The sequence below is a fragment of the Pseudopipra pipra genome, chromosome Z (assembly GCF_036250125.1).
Source record: "Pseudopipra pipra isolate bDixPip1 chromosome Z, bDixPip1.hap1, whole genome shotgun sequence".
Classification (NCBI taxonomy): Eukaryota; Metazoa; Chordata; class Aves; order Passeriformes; family Pipridae; genus Pseudopipra; species Pseudopipra pipra.
In genome coordinates, this window is record NC_087581.1 from 8,252,567 (window position 1) to 8,276,632 (window position 24,066).

A 24,066-nucleotide genomic window follows, 5' to 3' on the forward strand; every position below is an offset into this window, starting at 1 on the left:
AGCCTTATCTCCCACTGAGTGTGCATCAGTGCCACAAGAAGTCCCACAGGGGCAGGCATGGGATGAATTGTCCAGGACCCCTCACTCTGGCAGGCAGTTGGCTTAACCCATGCAGAGCATGAAGCATCCCTCAAGGACCTAACTGGTCCTGCCCTCATGATGGGTCTTTGGTTCGTTGTCACAAGAAAACAGTGACCAAGAGCAGTTCCCTTTCAAGAGCTGAGCCTCTTCATCTCTCTGCTATTGCAGGCAGCTCCCAGGAGCTCCCTCTCCAAGCAGAGCCTCCAGCTGAGCCTGGATCTAAGTGGGAGAAAGCCCAACTGAAACCCAAGTCACTTCCTGGCTTCTTCCTTCACCTGACATGAGCTCAGCTCACTGACTTCATTCAAAGAAGACTGAGATGACAGCACCCTTTATTCCTCCTTTTCCTGTATTTCCACTTTCCCCCAGTCTGCTCACATGATTGCACAAAAGGACCTTTTCTCCCCTCACCTGCACTTTGCTTATCGCTCTCTCCACAGTTTGTTTCTCCATCAGGGGGAAGGCACCTCAAAAACTCCCAGGAGCTTCTCACGAGCACTGGTCCTGATACAAGAGGGTCTGATGATCTCAGTACTACCCCAGGAATGCCTGATGACCAGTCACCCCACAGCCCCAGGACAAGTCTGGCAATGGTCTCTGGGACTCAGCCTGAGCCAGCGGCTCAGCAGATGGAGCTCCTTCCCAAGGATGTGGGCAAAGCGGCACTCAGCATGCAGTGGGATGCCGTGGCCACTAGCAGCAGCACTTGGACGCTGCGTGCAGGCTCAGGAGTCAGAGAGAGCTCTGAAATAGGGAAAAAGTTGATTTGGCAATGTTTTTTTCTGCTGTCTTTGGAAGGAGTTTGTTCATACAAGAGGACAGGAGTGGATCTTCCACTGCCTGCTCCTATAGCAATGAGGAATGAAAGATCTGTGCAGTAAACTCTATTTCTTTCCTGGTGTTGAGGGACTGGAGTTCTCTGGATATGGAAAAAACTCAGGTAATATTTTTGCTCTAGACCTGAGCTGGATTTGTGAGACTCTGGGGGGCTTATGGCACTGTCAGGCTTGCACAGGGTAATCAGCTTTGCAGCAGCACCCTGTGCAGGCAGAAGTGAGAAGAGTCTGTGCAGCCACCTTCACACTGAGGTGAGCTAAAAACCCTCCAGGCATCAGGAGCCATGGGGAGCACAGCAGAGCCCCTCAAATCAGGCTGGCTTCCAAAAATAGGCCTGCTCAGAGTGGTCTGGTGAGTGTGAGCTGGTGCGAGTCTCTCCATGTCGCTGGTGCATCCCTGCAGCATACAGCCACAAGCCCCCCAGCAGGTCAGACTCTGCTGCTGATATGGGGTTAATGTAAAACAAAATCCTGTTTCAGCCTAAGGATCTGGGGAGATCCCCATGGGCCAGAGGTCAAGGTGGTGAGGCCAGTCATCACCCTCGCTGGAGCTGTCAGGAATTGCAAAAAGCCCAGAGCTGGGGTGAGTGGTGCACTCAGCACTGTGGCTGATATTGTCCCTTTAGGACAATATTTCCAGGTGGAGCAGGGTCCTGCGCCACTCCAAGAGAGGGACTCTGACTATGTCCCTCCTCTCCACCTCCTTGTGTTGCTCCAGGTGCTCCATAAGTGCTGGCTGCTGGTGGCAGGGATGCTGGTGCCCTTGCGTGCACCACATGGACTGCAGAGTGTCCTTGGCAATGTCACCTCACCCTCTGCATCCATCCCCCAGCCACTTCCACCTCGTGTTAAGCCTTGTTGGCTTTGTAGCTAATCTGTGGCAGCTCATAAGATAACCCTGGCTCTCCCTCCTTGGCTGCAGTGATAGCAGACACCTCTTTTCTCACGTCATCTATATGCACAGGAAAAATGGTGAGCAAACCTCCCCCATGCCCCTTTCAGTAATAAATCCCCCATATGACACACGTCTGCCAGGCTTCTGTGAGAAATGAGAGCTGATGGGAATTGCATTCTACTTTGTGTGTGTTTTCTGTTAAAAAGGTTAATTTTAAACATTCTAAAAGGGCTTGGTAAATGATTAATCAGTTCTTGCAGAGTTTGACAGGGCAATAGTTTGTTTATGACTTATTATGTTTAGCTATCTGGTGCTTTCTGCTATGATACATTGTATATGCTCCCTTTGAGCACCGAAGAGTGACTGCTAAGTGTCTGATAACCTGTAACAAAAAGAATTTCAATATGGAAAACTATCCCTTTATTTAAAGAAAGAATTGTCTCCTGATGGGTTCCTTGATGAGTGATGGTCTCCTTGCACCAGCAGGTAGGTAAACATCTTGGATTGGTGAAAATCTGAGGATTCGGGCATCACACAGCTGGAACCTGAACTGAGACCTGCTACATACGCCAAGAGATCACGGGGGTTGCTGGGGACAGATTTGGTCTAGAGGAAGGAGACTCTGGGGGAAGGTGCACTGAGGGATTTAGGTGTGTAGCTGCCCTTCAAGCTGGCTGACGTGTTTCATCTCTTGAAACTCTTGAAGCTTCTGTTTACCTGTAAGAGAGTCTAAAGTCCTGGCTCATTTTCTGCATGTCACGGCACTGGATATGTCAATGTTTAATCTGTGCATGCTTAGATCCTTGGGGTGAGGAATCCCAGCTTCTTTCAGCCTGGAGGACCAACAGTGCCAGATCCATACCAGACTAGCACCTGATCAACCAGCCCAAATATAACACAACAGTGCCTGTATCCCTGGGACATCTGGCTTTCAGGGCACTACAGGAGCATTTGTGCCATCCTTGCTTGGAAGCACTTGCACTCTGTGTGGGTTAATAAAGTACTCACTGGAACAGAGAGGCTTTGCAAGGACCAGTTAGTCACGGGTTAGAAACACTGTGATGCCATAACCCCATGAATGGAGCAAGGGTAGGGCTGGATCTGGGCTCTGGGTCACCTCTGTGCACCCCCTGTCAAGAGTCCCTCTCATCCCCCCTGGGCAGCAATCAGGCTGCCAGCTAGGTCTGCAGATGTTTAAGAATCTCATGAGATGTAAGTCCTGAAGGATGGAAGGGCAGCTTCAGAAATTCCTTTTGCCTGGTGCAATCTATCCTGGGAGTCCCAGCTTCATGCTGTGCTGCCTCCAGATGTGCCATTGCCTGCACTCCCTCTGACCACCCACATCTCACCTCTTCTCTGTGAGGGGCAGGGCTGGGATACCAACTTGGCATCCCACAACATAACAGGAGTTAGGAAAACCCAAAAGACCCTGGGGACAGGACAGCTTGGCTCAGGAGTCCTGGCTCCCTCATATTCCACTTTTCTGCCACTGGTCTTCTGCTCCTGGGGAAATGGAGACGTTTAAAGCAAGTATCGGGGAGTGAAATCACCACATAGAAAGCTTGGAAACTTTCTTCATGTCCTTTACTGTTGTAGGGATTTTTGAGTCATGATGTCCTTGTGTTTTCGAGTTTTTTATGTGTTGTTTAATATTAACAAAAAAAAAAAAAAAAAAAAAAAAAGGGATAGCCTATCTTTCTGTTCCTTGTTTTTTCACCTTGGAAAATGGTGCAGCTCATTTCAGAGAAGACTTCTGTCTCAAGGCTGTTTGGGAGGGAGAAAGGAGGAAGGAAGAAGGAGAGGAAAGCTCCAAGGTCAGCAACTGAGGACCGACACAGCACATTTCACTTTTCTTCAAAGTGAAAAGGTTCTTTTGCCAAAACACAAGGGTTTCAGTGTAAACCACCTGAGCTGGATTCAAAGCTGTGTCAGGAGCCAGGCCAACACAGGGGAGGCTGCCGGGTCTGAGCACTTTGGAGCTGCCAGAGTGCCCCAAGAGCATGTAACCCAGCCCGCTCTCCAAACCCACCCCTGTCCTGGATCACCATTTTTTTGGGGCAGCAGTAACCTCCCTTCTGTCACTTCCCTACGCCAGCCAGGACTTGCCTGGGAATGCTTTTTGTCCACTCCAGCTCTTTTTCTCAGCAAAGCCTCACTCACCCCAAGAATGCATTACAAAAACCAGCCAGGCAGCTAAGTTGGGCAGTTGGGGATCTGCTCTGATCGATCCCAAAGGTGGTGACCTCTGGGTGAGGTCATTGTTAATGGCTCTCTGGGTGGCTTATCATCTCTGTATACTTAGATACTGATGTCATGGTGACACAGGTAAATACACCCAGCACGTATTGCTGGGCACAGCTTGGATAAGCAAGCTGGCTCTTTTCTCACCTTTCCATATAGGCTGCTCCTGCAAATTTGCATCCTGGCAGATCACACAGATCCCAGGATGGGGCCGGGGGAGCAGTGAGCCCAGCTGCACAGAGTGTGTTGCCTTGAGCCTCCAGCCTCAGTTTCCTCTGCCTGTGTTTTGTTGGCAGTGGATACTCAGCTGTGCAGCACAGGCTGGCTTGGTGATGATACAGCTGGAGCATGTGTCACCTTCTGTGCATATCTCAACAAAACAAGGTTTTAATATAGTCCTGGTCTTGCAACAACTTCAATTTAACCTGTCCTCAAGCTCTGTACCAAAATATCTTCCATCCCTATTGCACTGTAGTGTCTTGCCTGGCATAAGCTCAGGAGCTAGAGAATTATAATAAATTAGGACAACTGAATTACAATAAAAACCAGATATACATATGTAGGGAAACATTCTCTTTTGCCCCTGCCAGGGTAAGAGGGTCTGTCCTGGGGTGATGGCTCTGAGACAGGTAGCATGGCAGGCTCTGCCCAGCTGCCCCAGAGAAACACATCCCCACAAACCCACATCTCCATGCAGCTCAGGAAAGGAACAAAGTGCAGGGAGATAAAACATCACTCACCAGCTGCATCCCCAGAGGCTGGTGGGGAATAGCAGGTGAAGCTGGAGAACTCAGCGCAGCATTTCTCTGTCTGAAGCAGAGAAGTTGTGGATAGGAGGGGAAATCCAGCAGGGCTTATAATTAATGTAAAAACAGATCAGCTTGTGAAGTCTAGCCTGTACGCTCAGGTACCAGGCACTTCCCCTGGCCCCACTCGCCTCCAGGCTCTGGTCTGACTTTCATCCCTTCATCCTTGCTCTGCAGGATGCAGCGAGGTTGCAGCCAAGAGAGGGTCATGGGAATCCTGGCACAGATCTGCTCCAAAAAAAGCTCAGCCCAGCTGCCAGCGAACAGGCTGCCACTGGAGAGCAAAGTGAGCCAGAGCCACAGGGCTGCAGACAGAGCGGAGGAGCTGTGGCCCTCAGTAAGATTTAATTGGGTTTCTTGGTGTTTATAGCCCTTTGTTTCATGAAATAACATTGCAGATATGAGTGGCCAAGCTTTGGAAAGGAGGCTGTGAACACCTGCCTGCAACATCCAGGATTTCCTGTCCACCAGTTGGAGTAAAAGAATTCAGCAGCCAAGTTTCTGCAAAGCAGTCATGGAGAGTCGAGTTACTCACCGCCTGGGAAAACATGGAAATGCTCCAAAGGGTGCTGCCAAAGAAAGGCCTGAAAATGTCATACCTGTGAAGCAGAAGCCCTCCAAGGAGCTGAGGCCCATGCTCGGGGCCATCTTGCTGGGCCTCATGCTGTTCATCGCCGCGGTGGTGGCCTGGTGCTACTACACGGTGTCCCTGCGGAAGGCGGAGCGGCTCAAGACGGAGCTGATGGACCTGCGGGCGGACGGCTTCGTCATCAGGAACCAGCACGGGGAGGTGGTGTTCCGGCTGGCCTTCCACTCGGGCAGCCTGGACCTGGAGTCATGCTCCAAGGAGGGCGAGATCCTGAGCTGCACACAGTCGAGCCGGGGGCCGCTCAACTTCTTCATCCAGACGGTGAAGCCCAAGGACACGGTGATGTGCTACCGCGTGCGCTGGGAGGAGCTGGCGGCCGGCCCGGCGGTGGAGCACACCATGTTCTGGGAGGATGCCCACTGGTACGGGGGCTCGGAGATGAGCACCCAGCACTGGCCCATCCGCCTGGCCGGCTACCAGGAGCCCGTGCCCTACGTGACCAGTGACGTCTACTCCTTCCGCGACAGCTTTGGCGGCATCCTGGAGCGCTACTGGCTCTCCTCCAAGGCGGCGGCCATCAAGATCAACGACTCCGTGCCCTTCCACCTGGGCTTCAACGCCACTGAGCGCGCCCTCTTCTTCCAGGCCCGCTACAAGGACTCGCCCTACAAGCCCCTGCCGGGGCAGCCGCCCTTCCCCGAGCTCAGCTACCGTGTCTGTGTGGGCTCCGACATCACCTCCATCCACAAGTACATGGTGCGCAGGTACTTCAACAAGCCCTCCAAGATCCCTGCTGAGAACGCCTTCCGATACCCCATCTGGTCCACCTGGGCACTCTACAAGAAAGATATAAACCAGGATAAAATTCTGCAGTTTGCAAGAAACATCAGGAAGTACCGTTTTAATTGCAGCCACATAGAGATCGATGACATGTACACCCAAGCCTATGGGGACTTTGATTTTGACCCTGTCAAGTTCCCCAACGTGACGGAGATGTTTGCAAAACTGAGGGAAGATGGGTTTAAGGTCACTCTGTGGATCCATCCCTTTATACACACAGATTCCTCCAATTTTGGTGTGGGGATTGAGCGTCAGCTGTTCATCAAGGAGCCGTCAGGGCGGCTGCCAGCCATGGTGGAGTGGTGGAATGGCATTGGGGCCATCCTGGACTTCACCAACCCAGCAGCCCGGGACTGGTTCCAGAGCCACCTGCGCCAGCTCCGACACAAGTACGGCATCTCGTCCTTCAAGTTTGATGCAGGCGAGACCAGCTACCTGCCCAAGCAGTTCAGCACCTTCCGGCCGCTCTCAGACCCCAGCATCTGGTCCCGGCGCTACACGGAGATGGCCATCCCCTTCTACGAGCTGGCCGAGGTGCGGGTGGGCTACCAGTCCCAGAACATCTCCTGCTTCTTCCGCATCATCGACCGTGACTCCGTCTGGGGCTACGAGCTCGGCCTCAAGTCCCTCATCCCCACGGTGCTCACCATCAGCATGCTGGGGTACCCATTTGTGCTGCCAGATATGATTGGAGGGAACTTCCTCCCTAATAAGACAGAGGGGGCAGTGGAGATCCCCGACCGGGAGCTGTACGTGCGGTGGCTGGAGCTGTCGGCCTTCATGCCCTCCATGCAGTTCTCCATCCCGCCCTGGCTCTACGACAAGGAGGTGGTGGAGATCGCCCAGAAGTTCACGGAGCTCCACGAGTCGCTGGTGGCCCCGCTACTGCTGGAGCTGGCCGGGGAGGTCACCGACACGGGCGACCCCATCATCCGTCCCATCTGGTGGATCTCGCCCCGCGACGAGGCCACTCACAGGATCGACTCCCAGTTCCTCATTGGGGACACCCTCATGGTGGCACCTGTCCTGGAGATGGGCAAGCAGGAGCGGGATGTCTACCTGCCAGCGGGCAAGTGGCGCAGCTACAAGGGGGAGCTGTTTGAGAAGACCCCAGTGCTGCTCACTGACTATCCTGTTGACCTGGATGAAGTTGCCTATTTCCTCTGGGTGTCCTAACATGGTCCTCATCAGTGTGCAATGGACTCAGTGATTAATTAACCAACAGCTTTAATGACCTGTGAATTGGTATAGTTTTTTACATAGAAACACTTCATTATGAAATTTGAAGAAAACACTGAGAGTTCTGTTTTTTTTATGGAGCAAGTGGTGCTCCATAACTAATTAATATATATTGGATGAGTGTCTTTGTTATTGCAGTGTGACAAGTGCAATGTATAGAAACACAGTCTCTGCTCATAATCTTTTCCCACCAAGAAATGCCATGCACGCTTCTTGTTTATAAAGGAAATTACATGGACTCCTTTGTTACCCAGTTGCACAGCTGATCCCCTGAGGTATTTAAAATTTCATGTGCTTAGTGAAGGAGGCAGCTGCAGCAAATTACTTTTTTTTTTACAAAAAGCAGTCTGTGGTTATCCTGAAGAGGAAGGCACCCAAACTGCAGCCTGCACAACAGATGGGAACTGATGCAGGTGTGAAGAGGAGTTTACACTTCCCATGGCTATCTGAGTAAGGAGAAGAAAGCTGCAGCACTTGCTGTATGCTGTGGCAACTGTTTTCCCCCTTTCATAAATTATTGAGAATCATGTCCATGGTGTGGATTCAGGTAAGCCTGTAAATGTGGTGAAATCTCATGGTAGTAAAGATTAATAATACATAGTACCAAGTCAGGGTTTAGACTTGATAGTGCTCCCATGTGTGTTTTGGGACCATGTTTAGAGCCAAAGGGTGCAATCTGTGAGGTCCCAGGGGAGAACTTGGCCTCCTCAGAGAGTTCAGACAATTAACAAACCAGCCTGAGTGCCCTACTGCCTCAGTTTCCCCATTGAAAATGTTCTCCCACCCTGTGCTAATGGAGATCCCTGTCCATGAGCTGGTATTCTGCCCACACAGGTGACTTCTCCTGAGTGAAGGTGTGTCAGCAGCTCCTGAAGGCTTGTGGTAGGCAGGCTGTCTGTGAAATGCTCTCCACTCTTGGTCCAACCTTCCCTGCTCTTTTTAAACAAACAAAAGCTTAACGGTGACACATCTGAGCAGTTTGGGAGAGCCCAAGAGTCTCTGGGATGCAATGTGCCTTCCCAAAATGAGATACAGATCCCTTTGCTGACCCCAGCACACTGCTTGTAGGTAACTGGGAGGTAAAGTTCTTGTGTGGCCCCAGGACAGGAGAAAGCTCCCTTCTTTAGGGGTTTGTCCCAGAGCTGATCCATACAAAAGGTAAACGGGGGCTGGAGAACATCGCACTCACTCCAGGGCTGGTTTGGTGTCCAGGTGAAGCAGCCCCAAAACTGGCTCAGACTCCTGTTACCCATCAGGGGGTCCGTTGTACTGAGAGGACTCTGCGTGGGCACAGTGGCACAAGAGCAATGCCAAGTTGGATGAGCCAGAACATCTTCTAGATGCCCCTGAAAGCAGCTGAAGCTGCAGTAATGCTATTGCTGGTGTGGCTGAGGGGAGGGACAACCCCACTTTAATCCAGGGATGTGAAAGGGAAGGCAGTGCTCATCAGTCTGCCAGTTCTGTTCAGAGTTAACAGGATATCTCTGAATCCTTACTGTAGGCTTTCTTCTACTCCAGGATAGTAGTTTCCAAGAAACGCATCTCCCCCCGAGGTTGAGAAAGTGTTTCTGAATGATACTCTGTTGCTGCTTTGAAGCCCCAAGGAGTCCCTGACATATGAGCTTGGGGGAACCAGAGGGTCCTGGAGGGGCCCAGCAAGATTCCTCTGGCTGTTGTTGCTGCACCAAAAAAAAAAAGCTTTCTGCAAAGCTGATGCCCTCGATGCTGAGGAGAGGTGGGAGAACCAGACTCCAGCCCCCTCATATGGCACCTCTGCCTGTGTAATCAGTGTGTTCTGTATGCACACACAGCTCTGCCACCCACCTGCATCACAGACTGGGTGGAAAAAATAGGCATCACTGAGACTTTCTGCAAACTCTGGAGATGACATGAGATGCTTGGTACCATGGCTGCAAAAATGCCTCCCCCATCCCTTTCCAATCTTTCCCCCAGTGCTTTTCCCTGCTGCCCACCCAAGCCACAGGGAGCCATGGGGGATGGGTGCTGGAAGCATCCTGTGAGCAGGTGGTACCGCAGCCACCTCTCGACAACCTCCTGCAGCACCAGGGCTGTGTGCTGACAGAGGAACATCTTGTTTGCCTTGCTAAGCTTCAGTCCTGATTGGTTTTTTGCACTCCCAGTGCTGAGCAAGAGCTCTTTGCTGGAGGTGCTGGTGACATGGGACTCTGCCCCAGCACACAGCTCACCCCAGTCTGCTTATTTTTTGGCAGGGGCAGTTTATTGCCCTTAATCTTTGATGATCACTGAGATAAAAACCACCTAGCCCTCCTGGCAACATAATAAAAGAAATAAAAATCTCTGGTTTTCTCTACTTGGCCTCTGGGATGTTGCATCAGCCCAGACCATCTTTTATGACTCTCCTGGCACAAGGCATCTACAGGCTGGCAGCTCCCACCAGGCTCGGGATGAACTGAGACTGAGGAGGTTGTTTTTTTTCCTGAGCTGCCAGCCTGGCCACATGCCCTAAAGGTCTCTGCTGCCGTCAGTTTCTCCTTTTACCATGGTCCTCCCTAGCCCTGGGGTCTGCCTGCGCGTTGTTTTTTTCTTACTTTTAATAAAAGCTGTTATTTTGAGCAGCACGGACATGCTCACAGCTAGGATCTCATGGGTCAGCACCCACTGCTCTGCTGTCACCATAGGCACCTCCTTGAAATCCAGTTATGAACTGGGCTTTTGCTTTAGCCTCAGTGGTGTTTCGACTTTGCCATAAGCACTCCCCCCTGTGCAATACACAGCTGTGGATGAGTTTTCAAGCACTGCCATTTTAGCTGGGATGCAGCACAGAGCTGTCCCCACTTGCCGTCCCCATATCCCCGACAAGCCTCAGACACCCTCTCTACACACAGCACCAGCTTTTGGGAGGATGCAAACCAAACCTAAACCTAAAGCACCGATTCCAAGGAGGACCTCTGCATTATTGAGGATCTGCTGCAAGCCTGTGACTGCTGCAAGTTGCCAAGGTCTTCAGCAGGGCCAGCTTCACCCTCCATGTAATCATCAGCCAAGTGTATGGATGCCACTCGCATCCAAGGAAGAAGTCAAAGGAACAGCATTGGGAAAATGTCTTTTATTGCAAACGGAGTGAACTGAAGTTCCTCTCATTTCTTAAGCCATGCTGAATGTGTTGGCCAGGGCTACTGATGCCTGATGGCACAAGGCAGCTGTGGTTTGTGCAGTTAACAATGGAAAGGGAAGGAAAAACATTATGTGGGGCAAAGGGGGATGGTGTGGGGCAAGGCAGGCTCCTAAATGAGCTTCACGTGCTCCATTCCTGGGACTTTCACAGCCACAAATATCTACTCCATCCCTGTCCTTGCTGTCAGTGCCATCTGGAAAAGGGAACCCTGGGCAGTGGGGACAGCCAGGGCCCAGAAGGACCTTCTGGAGTGCCCAAGGGGAGCTGAGGGCAGGCTCCTCTTCTTCATTTCCTGCAAACAGTCCCAAAGTATGTGTCCTCTGAGAACAGTGTGGACTAGTAAACCCCCCAGAGTCAGTGTTGATTAGCCTTTTTTGGGTGGATATCAGTAAAAACGGGCATGACAGTATGGGCCCCACCCCCGGGGTTGACACATCGGGGTTTTCCTGGACGTGGTCTTTTCCAGGCCACTCCTAAGGCACAGCTATTTTCCTTGCTGTCAGGACCTAAGAGAGGGCAATCCTTGATCCAGTGTGATTGTCTGCCACCACTGCAAACACAACAGTGGGGTGACTGCCAGCTCCTCCTTTTAAAACATACACCAAAGCTGCAGGCTGCCAGCTTTAATTAAAACAACAAAATCTCAACTGTGATTTCAGTGACAATAAGGGTAAAAAAAGCCCCAGATACTCCTGAACCACCAGCTGAAGCAACTTGGTCAAGAAAAACATAGCTAAACTTCTTTTTGTTTTCCAAAATTTTATCTCAATCAGGGTGATTCATGTTACAGTTCATACCAATTAAGAATTACAAAAGTGGTTAAAAACAGACCCACCAGCATTACAGTCTGACGTAGGACAGCATGTGCAAACACAAGCACCCAGGAAACCCGATACACAACAGTGCAAGCTTCAAACTTCCATCACATGAGCATCGCATGTGGAAAGGCTGAATCCAACTCCCAAACCTGTTTTGGGGCTTTTCCGTTGCTGAGACAAGCTAATTCCTGCTTTGGCCAGTGACTCATGGTGTAAATCAGAGAAATCCCCCTACCAGCAGTTCTCAAGGTGTCTGTGCAGAGCTTGTGGTCTATGAGGTCCGAGAGATCCTCAAGTCCTGCAGTGCTACAGCATAGTGTTAGAAGTAGTGGTTTTGGTAAAAAGTTGGATGGAAAGGGCACCTAGAAGCCTGAGACACCTTAAGGCAGCACTGCTGAGTCTATCCCCAACACCAGCCCTTACATCCTCTCAGCAGCTTTATCCTTCCTCTTGCTGGAGTCCTGAATAGCCATACAGCATTTAGAAAAAAAGGGGTACTGTATAATCTTACCCATTTATGATAGAGTTAAATAAAAAGAAAACTAAAACTTTGTTAATAAAAGCCTTTCTTTTGAGGGGAGGGGAAAGCAGTGTGTCTAATGGAGAATTTCCTCCCTGACCTCCCTGACAGTGCCTGATACCACTGAAAGGAGATTGAAGGCACTCATCTGGCTGCTCCCATCATTTTAATAGCAGAGGGATGCTAAGAGGAACTCCGTGTTTCTCTTCCCACAGTCTTATCCCTTACTAGTGAGGGATGTGGTGAGTGGCACAGAAACAGGGGAAGAGAAGACATGCAATATCTCCTGGGATCCTTCCTATGAAGTCCTATGCCAAGGATCCCACTTCTACATTGGCAGCTGAGCTGTGCAGCATCACCCCCTCCACCTAATGACTCCCACACCAAGGGATGACAAGTATTTCAGGTTGAAAGGGAAGAGCTGGAGCCTATCAAGGCATGACCTTTATGAATTTCTGGAGATCTCTCCACACCCTGTCCTCCCTTAGGCTTTGGCCAGACTCATCTCCAGGAGATCCTTACCTTCACCTCCACCCTCCAAGCAAGGCCCAAGTCCTGCTAGTGCCCTGATGAATGATGCTGAGATTCCAGAATTAGCTCCTTGCCAGAAGGAATCTGTAACTGGTGCTGTAATCATTCTTTGTACTGGTGGTGAGGAACAAGCTTGAGTGCTTCAGAATTACAAGCCTGAGAAAGAGGCTTTGGAACATACTTGTGCTCCAGCTGGGCAAGGACCTATAAGGCTCCCCTTACATCTCATTTTGAGGCTGAAACACCAAATTATGCAGGGCAGATTCAGATCTTAAGGGATGTTCCAAAGAGTCCTTCAAACCAGACTTCCTCCCTTCCTAACTATAAAACTAGATTCAGATTTTGCCCCTAACACCTAAATTTCTCCTCCTGGATTCCACTACAACCTCCAGGTTTAGTGCATCTCTTTGTCTGCCTCCTGTAAAGCCCAGTGGTAGGAGACGTACTTTGAGAAAGATCCTCACTGGTACTCAACCCTAACCAAAACATGAACCATCCCCCTCAGTGGCAGACTCATGCTGGACCTATGCTCAGCCCAGATACAATCCTAGGAGAAGCCCCAAGGATACTGAGCTGCCCTTGGCTGGTGCCCCAACCCTTCCCAGCCATTGCAGTTCAATTGCTTCTGCGGAAGCTCATTAAAAATTCAGGGGCTGACACACGTTCCCAAACCAGGGCACAGCCGGGAATGTCCTGCCTTAGGGAGGAAGGCTGCCAGACTTCAGTCCTGCTCGCTCTGTCTCGAGTCTCCGTAAATGCATCTTTCCGTATAAAAGCAAATGGGGAATCTGTGAAAGAGTCATCTCTGCAGCTGCAGGGGACTTTGGGTGCAGGATCACATCACCCCGTGTCCCCTCCAGAAGCCTCTGACAGCAATCCCACCTCCAGCTGCCTGAGGAAGACCCTTAGGATCCTTAGGACTCTCCCAGAGAGAGAAGAGGGCTGACTCAGAAAAACCCTCGCCCAAGTCATCACCTCTAACCGCGACCTGAGGCGGGTATTGGTTTAATTTCACCTCAGATGAGAACGTTTCCGTGGGCGCAGTGAGAACACCCGCTGGCACAGACCCATCAGTCCAGAAAGCCGGTGTTTTCCACCCATGGGCAAGTCGGCTAGCAGCAAACCTCCCCGCCAATCCCAGACACGTGCTGCTCGCGGGAACCGGCTGTTCCTGGGGACGCGCCACACTTAGTGCTTGAGAGCGGCTTTGCTCCAGGCAGTCCTTCTGCCAGCAACAAACCTCATCTGTCCTTAAAAACCAAAAAAAGGATGGCATCAGCAGGATAATCACGTAACAAAGCGGTTTCATAAATGTTTAAAAAAGACTAATGGGACGCGCTGGTATGGGCAGGAAAGGCAATGTTGATGCCCAGGGCAAAATACAAAGACAAGAGCCTTGTACAGGGTGTCAAATGGGCGAGGAGGTGGGATGCAGCTGTCCCAGCGGGCAATAAGCAGCCCATAAAATTAAAACACATCGAGTGACCTGGCCTGCTTGGTAGCCAGGAAAGCAGGAGCACAGGGCAACTGTTAGTCCAGTGCCACGCAAGACAAAAGGGGTAAAAAAATATGTGTATATATATATATATATATATTTTGCTTTCTGTTTTTAAAAATATCCTTTTGAATATATTTGCCATAATTTAAAACTTACGGCAGGCTGTGCTGCAGCAACCCTCTCACACTACACACCCTCATAGCCACTGCCAGGTGCTCCCACAGAACTAGAAACGCTACCACTGGCACTAACCAACCTCCACATCTTGAAATCCTTGGGAACTGAAAAGGTGTTGGGTTTACTAAGTGTCTGCAGACAGACTGACAACTTCTTATTGATCTATACAGAGAAATTTGCTGCCTACTGTTATCCAATCAGAGTTTCCCAACTGACCCAAATTAAAAAAAACAAGATCAATCCCCAAATAAAAAAAAAATTATCCCCAAGAACAGTGAAGTCTATATAATTCCCCTCCTCCACCCCAGTCTCAAATGAAATGTGCAATTAGAATTATTATCTGTTAGAAAGTCCTAGGTAAGGCATGGTTATTCCAAAGCTGGGGAAGAAGCCTGTTAGGACACCCAGAGGAAATAGGCAACTTCATCCAGGTCAACGGGATAGTCAGTGAGCAGCACTGGGGTCTTCTCAAACAGCTCCCCCTTGTAGCTGCGCCACTTGCCCGCCGGCAGGTAGACATCCCGCTCCTGCTTGCCCATCTCCAGGACAGGTGCCACCATGAGGGTGTCCCCAATGAGGAACTGGGAGTCGATCCTGTGAGTGGCCTCGTCGCGGGGCGAGATCCACCAGATGGGACGGATGATGGGGTCGCCCGTGTCGGTGACCTCCCCGGCCAGCTCCAGCAGTAGCGGAGCCACCAGCGACTCGTGGAGCTCCGTGAACTTCTGGGCGATCTCCACCACCTCCTTGTCGTAAAGCCAGGGCGGGATGGAGAACTGCATGGAGGGCATGAAGGCCGACAGCTCCAGCCACCGCACGTACAGCTCCCGGTCGGGGATCTCCACCGCCCCATTTGTCTTATTGGGGAAAAAATTCCCTCCGATCATGTCGGCAGATATGAAGGGGTACCCCAGCATGCTGATGGTGAGCACCGTGGGGATGAGGGACTTGAGGCCGAGCTCGTAGCCCCAGACGGAGTCACGGTCGATGATGCGGAAGAAGCAGGAGATGTTCTGGGACTGGTAGCCCACCCGCACCTCGGCCAGCTCGTAGAAGGGGATGGCCATCTCCGTGTAGCGCCGGGACCAGATGCTGGGGTCCGAGAGCGGCCGGAAGGTGCTGAACTGCTTGGGCAGGTAGCTGGTTTCGCCTGCATCAAACTTGAAGGACGAGATGCCGTACTTGTGTCGGAGCTGGCGCAGGTGGCTCTGGAACCAGTCCCGGGCTGCTGGGTTGGTGAAGTCCAGGATGGCCCCAATGCCATTCCACCACTCCACCATGGCTGGCAGCCGCCCTGATGGCTCCTTGATGAACAGCTGACGCTCAATCCCCACACCAAAATTGGAGGAATTGTAGTTTATGAAAGGGTGAGTCCACAGAGTGATCTTAAACCCATCTTCCCTCAGTTTTGCAAACGTCTCCGTCACATTGGGGAACTTGACAGGGTCAAAATCAAAGTCCCCATAGGCTTGGGTGTACATGTCATCGATCTCTATGTGGCTGCAATTAAAACGGTATTTCTTGATCTTTTCGGCAAATCGCAAGAGTTTATCCTGGTCGATGTCGTTCTTGTAGAGTGCCCAGGTGGACCAGATGGGGTATCGGAAGGCGTTCTCGGCAGGGATCTTGGAGGGCTTGTTGAAGTACCTGCGCACCATGTACTTGTGGATGGAGGTGATGTCGGAGCCCACACAGACACGGTAGCTGAGCTCGGGGAAGGGCGGCTGCCCCGGCAGGGGCTTGTAGGGCGAGTCCTTGTAGCGGGCCTGGAAGAAGAGGGCGCGCTCAGTGGCGTTGAAGCCCAGGTGGAAGGGCACGGAGTCGTTGATCTTGATGGCCGCCGCCTTGGAGGAGAGCCAGTAGCGCTCCAGGATGCCGCCAAAGCTGTCGCGGAAGGAGTAGACGTCACTGGTCACGTAGGGCACGGGCTCCTGGTAGCCGGCCAGGCGGATGGGCCAGTGCTGGGTGCTCATCTCCGAGCCCCCGTACCAGTGGGCATCCTCCCAGAACATGGTGTGCTCCACCGCCGGGCCGGCCGCCAGCTCCTCCCAGCGCACGCGGTAGCACATCACCGTGTCCTTGGGCTTCACCGTCTGGATGAAGAAGTTGAGCGGCCCCCGGCTCGACCGTGTGCAGCTCAGGATCTCGCCCTCCTTGGAGCACGACTCCAGGTCCAGGCTGCCCGAGCGGAAGGCCAGCCGGAACACCACCTCCCCATGCTGGTTCCTGATGACGAAGCCGTCCGCCCGCAGGTCCATCAGCTCCGTCTTGAGCCGCTCCGCCTTCCGCAGGGACACCGTGTAGTAGCACCAGGCCACCACCGCGGCGATGAACAGCATGAGGCCCAGCAAGATGGCCCCAAGCATGGGCCTCAGCTCCTTGGAGGGCTTCTGCTTCACAGGTGTAAAGTTCTCGGGCAGGAAGGTGTACATGGTGCTGTTTTCTCTACAGCTTTTTGCAGAGAAGTGGGAAGGAAGCAAGTCAGGGTCTCTCAGCAGAGGAAAAAGGGACTGTTAGGAGAGTTCCCACTTCCACCGACTCCCAGAACACTCATCTCTGCAAAAGAAGGGGATATAAATAGTGTCAGAAAAACCTCTGAATCAAGGGACAGCATGTCATCCAATTGCTCTCTCAGTCTGAGCAGCTCCCCCAGCCCCCCATTGCCCAACTGTGACGTGCCAGGTGCTGTACGCCGAGTACCAGACACCATCTCCAATTACCCCAGGCAAGACAACACATGTGGAAAGCAGCCCGGGCCCCACGCCGAGAACAACCCCAGGACAACAAGGACCAAATCACTGCCATAATTAATGTTCTTTTCTTGTTGGGAGCCTTTCAGTGAGGCAGGAGTGGAGGCTGGGAGGGAGTAGAAGGAAGCTGAACAGGAGCCAGATCAGCCCACTGACAGTGTCTTTAAGAGACAGGGATAACTAGGAGCCATAAAAGACACCACGTAATGAATTCCAGGCAGCCTCTCCTAATTTTAATCAAATTGCCTCCCTGGCAGATTTAATTCAACTCATCTGCAGCACCATCCACTTCCTGTCCCCAGCATGTCCCCAGCATGTCCCAGCTGCTCCAGCTGGGTGATGCTTTGCAGTGAAGGTGGGAAAATCCATGCTTCTCCACAGCTCCCAGAGAGCCAAACAGGGCTGGGGTACCAGTTGCTCATGGCTGGTTTTGGGGGGCATGTAGGGGGTGCAGTAAGCAGCAAAGTGTGGCTGTGGGAGGTACCACACCAGCAGTCCCCAGCCAGAGGAGAGCAGCTGGCTCTGCCACGTGCTCAGATCTCTACAAGGGCTCTGCATGGGAGAAAAGCTAACTTTGCTGGGAGTGAGCAGTGCAGGACCTCCAACGGGCTCTTCCTCTGCGCAGTAAGGCTCCAGGCTGTGTTTCAGCTCCATCTCTCTCTCCCCTGCGTGGCCCCGGGGAAGCGGACTGTGCCAAGAGGCTAATGGCTTTTACTTGGCCATGGTCTGGCTGGGCTCCGCCAAGCATAACACCCGGGATCCAGGGGAAAAAGTAAAGTAAGGACACGGGAGAGTGAGAAGCAAACACAGCTGCAGGAGGAGCAGGGGCAGGGGGAAGGAGCTGCAGAGCTGCAGACCAGCTGGCCGGTACCTGCCCGGTGCCAGCAAACACGGCACGCCGCCTCCTCCCCAGGCTTTGGGGCTGGAAACCTGCCAGCTGCGGGAAAATCAGAGGGCAAAAGCCCTCTTCTGGGGCACAGATGAAACTGGTTGCAGAGGCTCCCTCTAAAGGGGTTGGTTTCTTTCTTAACAGAAGGGAAGAAAAAGATCCAAAATGAAATACAGAACCCTCTCCCTGCCACAGGCGCAACAAGCCAGAACACTCTGTGCCTCAAACAGACCTTTCTCCCCAGAAAAGGCAAAGAGAAGCAGACAGGGGTCCTGAGCACCACCTAAGCCCTGTTGCTCCGCTACAGGCATGCCCATGTGTAAACCCACAGCAGCATCTGTGCACAGGCTAAACTAAACATTCCGTGTTTTCTAATCATCTCGAAGCGTGTATTGAACTAGACCTTGCAGTTGGGGGAACTTTTTGTGTAGCCAGACAGGTCATTTTAACCTTCCCCTGGGAGCCAGTAACTTTCTAGACTGCCAGTTGCTTTAAATGGGATTACGGAGGCATTAGGAAGCGATTAGCCTGAACAGGCGATAGGTTTAGTTAAATGACTTGTCCCATGGCCAGCTCCCACGGAGCCCTCACTCCCCACAGGATGGGGACAGCTCCAGCCATTCCAACTGTGTCACTCAGCGATGGATCCAGCCCCCAGGAGGGCAGTGGGACTCTCACCCACCAGCACATGTGATGCAAGGCCAGCGGAGCCCAGCAAAAATTGGGCAATAAAGGTAGGGTGGTGGTGGAAGCTGGTGGTGGGAAGAGGCTGTGTTTGGGATAAACCTTCATCTCCTCTCCCAACTCTTGCTTTGCTTTAGGATGAACCAGAAGCAGCACAGGGCTTTACCGGGGGTGGCGGGGAGGAAGGTGTGTGGAAGGATCTTGGCCAAAACCAGCACAGCTGAGCAAAGCCGCAAGTGGTAGGATGCTTCTGGAAACACAAATGGGTATGCTGAGCCCAAAAAAGCTTCCTCCCTCTCAGCACTGGGAATTTCTGGGATGCCAGAGAGAGAGAGATGCAAATACCTGTCACCTCTGTCTCAGTCCTGCCTTACCTGGGGACTGCAAAGCTCAGGGGGGGAAAATATAAAATGCAGCCTCCATCAAGCAGGACTTGCAAATTATTTGGGAAAGTAATTTTTTTTAAGTTTTCATATTTTCTGTACAAAAAAGAGGGGAAAATGGTGTTTTCTTTCCAACTCTCACTTAGGGTTTTAAGCCCAAGAAATGTTAGATACTGCCACTGTGGCGACAGCCACCTCCTCATTCCATGTAAAACTGACAGCAGCACCCAGGGCTTTAGGGAGCTTCTGGATTTTTATCTCCCTTTCAGGAGGCTGGTTTATTATTTATGAACTACTTCCAAGCTGCTCTATTTTTAGACTGTTTCCTTCTTTTACCCCCCATGGGCTGGAGCTCATGGCATACATGAGGGAGCCATCACTGCTGCTGTCAGTAGAGAAATAAATATGTTATTTTAAGAAAGATTTTGCATCCTGTTGTGTCCTTTGGACACTGATCTGCCTCAGAGGGATGTGAAGGCTGGGTGATTGAGCTGGTGGATTTAATGCTGCTCTGGTTGCTATGGTTGGGCCAGGATCAAACCCTGTGGGCTGATGGACATTGCCTGCTTGGAGACTGCTCCAACAAAGACACTTGGAACTATGTTTTTGGGCATCACCCAGCACACCGATGGGACAGAAAGGTCTCCAAACCCAATCCTGCTCTGTGCCCGTGCAGTCCCTGTATTTTTTTGCCTTGTTAACAAAATGCATGTTCTCCAGTGGGAGATATGGCTCCACCCCAGGTGAGAGCTAAGTCTCCCAGGCTCCCCAGGGACGCCTTCCACCTCTCAATCGCGAGCTGCAGCCTGCAGAGGTGCCTGTTCATGAACTGCGTGTTTCAACATTTTTTTTTGGAATGCTAACTTGTTATTTTGCTCCAAGATGACATTGTGGTGACCTTTAACTCCTCAAAAAAAAAAAAAAAAAACACAACAAAAAAACCAAACCAACAACAATCAAAAGAAAAAGAAAACGGGGAGGGAGAGTGTCAAAGTCAAACAGCATGTTTGCAGCTTGCTGTGCTGGAGCTTCCCAGCTGACCCAAAACAAAGCTTTTTCTTTGTGTTCTGTGGAAGCAGCGAGCCATCTTGCCTCAACCCAAGATGAAAGCAAAACATCTGAGCAGGACACACTTTACGGAGTAAAAATAAAAATCCATTTTTTGACCGCTTCTATTTTTACCAACACCGCCGCTAACCACGGGCTGCGAGACCCACAGCACCACTAACCCCAGCCACTTTGCAATTAGGACATTCATTTAAAGAGGGTCAATAACATACAACTGGTCTCTACTGCCCTGAAAGGGTCAGGTCTGAACCATGCTGGGGGCCAAGCTTGTGCTGGGGACACACACCCATTTCCCACGCCGGGATGCCAGGAAGCCCTTGCCTACGCTGCAAGGTGCTACCGCCTCCTCCCCAAACATGTTGGCAGGAGTCGAGCTAAGGAAACAGCACAGAAACGCTGCAGCTTTCAGCAGGAGGCACCTCCAACCCCATACAAGAGAAGGGAATCAGGATAGCAAATTAAAAGAGAAATTTCTTCTCTGCAAAAGAGCTGTGGGAGCAAAAATACCTCCACGTGCCCAGTCTGGAATCCCCTGTGGGGAACCAGCCCTGACAAAGAGACTTTGCACACCTGAGATGGAGGACAAGCAAACCCTTCCTGAGGGTTTAATTTCCCTTGGAGGGGTCTGCAGCAGAGCACTGGAGTTCTCTGAAGGGCTTTATGGGGTCAAATATGGTGAAATCACTGTTCCACCTGCTTGGTGCTGTAGGTGGGACAGGTCGGGGCACCTGGTAAAAACCCCTTCACGGAGCACAGGGCTGCTCCCCACACACCCTGACTCCACGTGGATCAAAGGCACCGATTCCCTCCCGAGTCCTGTGGATCCTCCCAAATACCACAGCAGATCCCCCCAGGGCTCTGGGTTTATCCCTGTAATGCTTAAGCCACCTTGGGGTGGCACAGACCCCCGGCCCCTGAGCCAGGGCAGCGACTCTGCCCTAGCAGGGATAGCGAGGGGGACCGTCACCTTCACCGTCCGCGCTGTGGTCAGAGCAGGGATCGACAGCCTGCCTGGTCTGAGGGGCTCAGGGAGAGGCTGCGGGGAGGGGGTTGCCTGCCCCTCCTGCAAAGTGACAAACCCTCGCTGCTGGGGCTGTTGCAAATTCCCCACAGCACTCGACTGCTGGATACGGACAGGCCCAGCCAGGAGGCAGCTCATCCCGCCGGGGGCACGGTGCCCCGGGTACTTACCTATCCACTGCTTCCCGGGGATCCCTGCCTGCCGCCTGGCTTCATCACAGATGCCTTTTTAAGCACATAAAAACCGAGCACAGCTACACCTCCGCCTCCCCGGCAGCTTCGTCCTCTCCATCGCGTCTCGGGGCTCCGAGCCGGCTGCTCCGCGTCCACGAGCAGGAGGAGGGGACCGGCGCGTCACCGGCGTGTTCTCTCAGGCACTGTGACGGATGCGGGAGCAGCCAACCCTCTGGCCAGGGTGTGCCAGGGAAGCGGCGCCCGGCCAAGGGGAGCTGCCGCAGGCACTGCCGGGGCACACGGGCACACACTCCCGGAGTCCCGGGATCCGGGCTGGCATCTCCCCTCCCTGCCAGGCGGGCGAGAAGGGCCGGCGAAAGCTCATTCCCTCCTGCACTCTCACAGGAGCTCCAGAATCAGAAAGCAAAATAAAAAACAAAACAAAACAAAAAACAACCCAACACACGGTTTGGGGTAGGTTTTCTTCCCCCCCTCCAAATCCTGCGATTTTAAGCAGTGTCGTGATCCTGTCGGATAATGAGGCTGCCTCGAGCCATAAGAAACAAGCAGTCCCACTGCTGCCGGCTGGTTTGTAAGCCAGGATTAAACAGCACTGGGCACCCAGAGGATAAACCCCGAATCCAAGGGGGCCACGTCAATACAGAGCTCATCTGCAAAGTGCAGACATGCTGCCAGGACCTTACTCCATCTGTAAGAGGAGGCAGGAGATTTGAAGCTGTGGCATTAGCTCTGCACAGCCTTAAATACTTTCACCTGTACTGTAGGAATCGTGACTTTACAACCTAGTTTTGTCCTTTAAAGCTTCCAGTGTCAAGTGATGCTCCAAATCCATTTAGACACCTCATCCAGTGTCTGACCATGAATACAAAATAGCCACTGGGAACCAATTCTGGCAGCAGACGACTTAATATTTAACACCCCTGATAATTCCCCCTTTACAACATTGTCTTTCTTTGTTCTTCACTCTGTGTTAATTAGCAAGATGAAGTTTAATAAGCTGGTTTTTCACTTTAACCATGCACACCTCTTATGGTGCTGACATCTCATGACTAAACCATGACCAGAGGCTCTTGCTTTCCCCTGCCTGCAGGCACATCACAGCACCTGAATTTATCTGAACCTCAAAGATTTGTGGAGACTTTAAAACAAAGTGAGGTGTCCTGGTCCACTTGTATCAAAGTGCATTGGACATAAGGCAGAGAAAGCTCCAGGGCTCTCCCTTCAAGGACATCTCTCTGTCCACCTTGGAGGAGTCCTACAGGCCCTGGGGGAGCTGGAGGCAGCCTGGCTCCAAAATTGCAGTCCATGGGGTAGCCCAGAGCCCAGCAGCCAGCTTCTTGGCACCTAAGGGGCCATCAGCTCTTGTGCCCAACAGCAGCAAAAGCAAAACACCAAATGCAAGAGGTTCCACCTGCCTGCATGCCAGGATGACATAAATCACTCCCCCCAAATAAACGAGAGTGATAACTACAATAATTCCATCACTCCCACCAATGAGCAGCACCAGGTAAGGAGGTGGCCCAGCAGCCAGGCATTGAAACCTCCACACAAGGCATCAGTTTACTATTAGCTTATTTCATTTGTCACATGTACCGTATAAGATTCACAGCCATCAAGATTTCGGTGTCTTTGCCGCTGTCTGTTGGTCCCTCAGCCCAATTCCGTCTGGTACACGATGTGTGCCATCAAACACCTCATCACTCCAACAGCCTCTCCCCAAAGCGGGTGTTAATCTCATTTCCTATTCATCTCCCTCCTCCAAGACAAGCCACCCCACAGCAGGACCTGGTGCCCTGTTTTGCCCCCCCCCCCCAGATTCTTAAAAGAGCTGATTCAGCACTTTGGGAGCACTCAGCATTCCAGATGCTGAAGCAGGCTGAAACCTGAGCTCACCCCAATACCCAAGTGCTACAACACGATATGGGAGAGAAATGGAAACATAAGCACATCCCTCTGGCACGGCCCCGGTGATTTTCCAGCCATTGAGTCACCATGAAACTCCAGGCACTGAGCAGTTCCAGAGAGCCGTGGATGGCTAATGGAGCTGGGCTGGTGACTCAGGTCCCTGAATTTGCATCTGTATCCAACAGTCAATGAGACGGGACAACCTTGGGCCAAATGCAGTCGTCATTCCCTTTAAGGGCTCCCTTGCATGCTCCATGTGCAGATCCAGTCATACAGACACAAACTCCCAAACCTCACTGTCCACCTGGCTGTGCATCATGAGTATCCCAAGGCGGTAAGGGAGGGGGAAAGAGGGAGTAGCATTTGTGCTTTCCAACACTCTTTGGCTGCTCCTTGCCACGGCCAGTGATGGCGGAGCTGTCCCAAAAACCACTCCAAACCCAACCCGGCAAATGGCACAATTCGCTGCGTACACCCATCTGCAAAGTTTTCACTACCAAGCATCTATCCAGCGGTAAAAGCTGAAGCTGCACTTGGCGACTGGAGCTGGGGACGTGTCTCCCAGCTCCGTTCATCTCCTCCGGGCGGGCAGACTCCCACCCATGACAGAACTCGAGCGGTCCCTGCACGGCGGGATGCCAAAAGCTCGCACCCTAAGGTCAGGGCGAAGCTCTCCACCTTCACCCCGGTCCCCGCGGGCCTTCCCGAGCCATCCCCACTCCCGCCGGCAGCCTGAGGTCTGCGGGAGGGGGACCCCTCGCCCGCCTCCACCTCGCACCCCCCGTGCTGGGGCTGCGCCCCCCACACCCGCCCCGGGGGCAGGCCTGGGACCCGCGGACTCACCGGGGGCGCGGGGCCATGGCCGGGTCTGCGGGGCCGGGGGGCTCCGGGCGCGGGGCTGAGCGCGGTGTTCCGGGGTTGGGCGCTCCCCGCCCCGCCCCGGC

The 24,066-nt window shown here is 52.3% G+C and overlaps 2 protein-coding genes across 6 annotated transcripts in view; one reads left to right on the plus strand and one right to left on the minus strand.

The window, feature by feature from the left end:
• Positions 1 to 9,859, plus strand: part of LOC135406873 (myogenesis-regulating glycosidase-like) — a 33,646-nt gene extending 23,787 nt beyond the window's left edge. The window contains exons 2-3 of one of the 3 annotated variants that reach the window (XR_010426540.1): positions 5,258 to 8,074; positions 9,029 to 9,859. Coding sequence is in view for 1 of the 3 variants with exons in the window: in XM_064641393.1 (XP_064497463.1) it covers positions 5,374 to 7,464 (2,091 nt within the window). In the remaining 2 variants the exon portion in view is untranslated. Of the gene's footprint in view, positions 1 to 5,257 lie in introns of all 3 variants that reach the window. The other 2 variants (XR_010426541.1, XM_064641393.1) reach the window with 2 other exon arrangements.
• Positions 9,860 to 11,423: 1,564 nt separating this feature from the next.
• Positions 11,424 to 24,066, minus strand: MYORG (myogenesis regulating glycosidase (putative)). Of its 3 annotated transcripts, XM_064641396.1 has the most exons (3): positions 21,194 to 22,632; positions 20,970 to 21,065; positions 11,424 to 16,784 (listed from the first exon to the last, which is right to left on the minus strand). In XM_064641396.1, exon 3 carries the CDS (start codon positions 16,658 to 16,660, stop codon positions 14,624 to 14,626), a length of 2,037 nt encoding a protein of 678 aa, XP_064497466.1. In that variant the 5' UTR covers positions 16,661 to 16,784; positions 20,970 to 21,065; positions 21,194 to 22,632; the 3' UTR covers positions 11,424 to 14,623. The 3 variants fall into 3 exon arrangements, with proteins under 3 accessions (XP_064497466.1, XP_064497465.1, XP_064497464.1); XM_064641395.1 differs by lacking the exons at positions 20,970 to 21,065; positions 21,194 to 22,632 and adding an exon at positions 23,966 to 24,066; XM_064641394.1 differs by lacking the exon at positions 20,970 to 21,065 and having other exon boundaries at positions 21,194 to 22,631.

Coding starts and splice junctions, on each gene's coding strand:
- MYORG (XM_064641395.1), bottom strand. CDS start 16,660: ATGTACACCTTCCTGCCCGAGAACTTTACACCTGTGAAGCAGAAGCCC.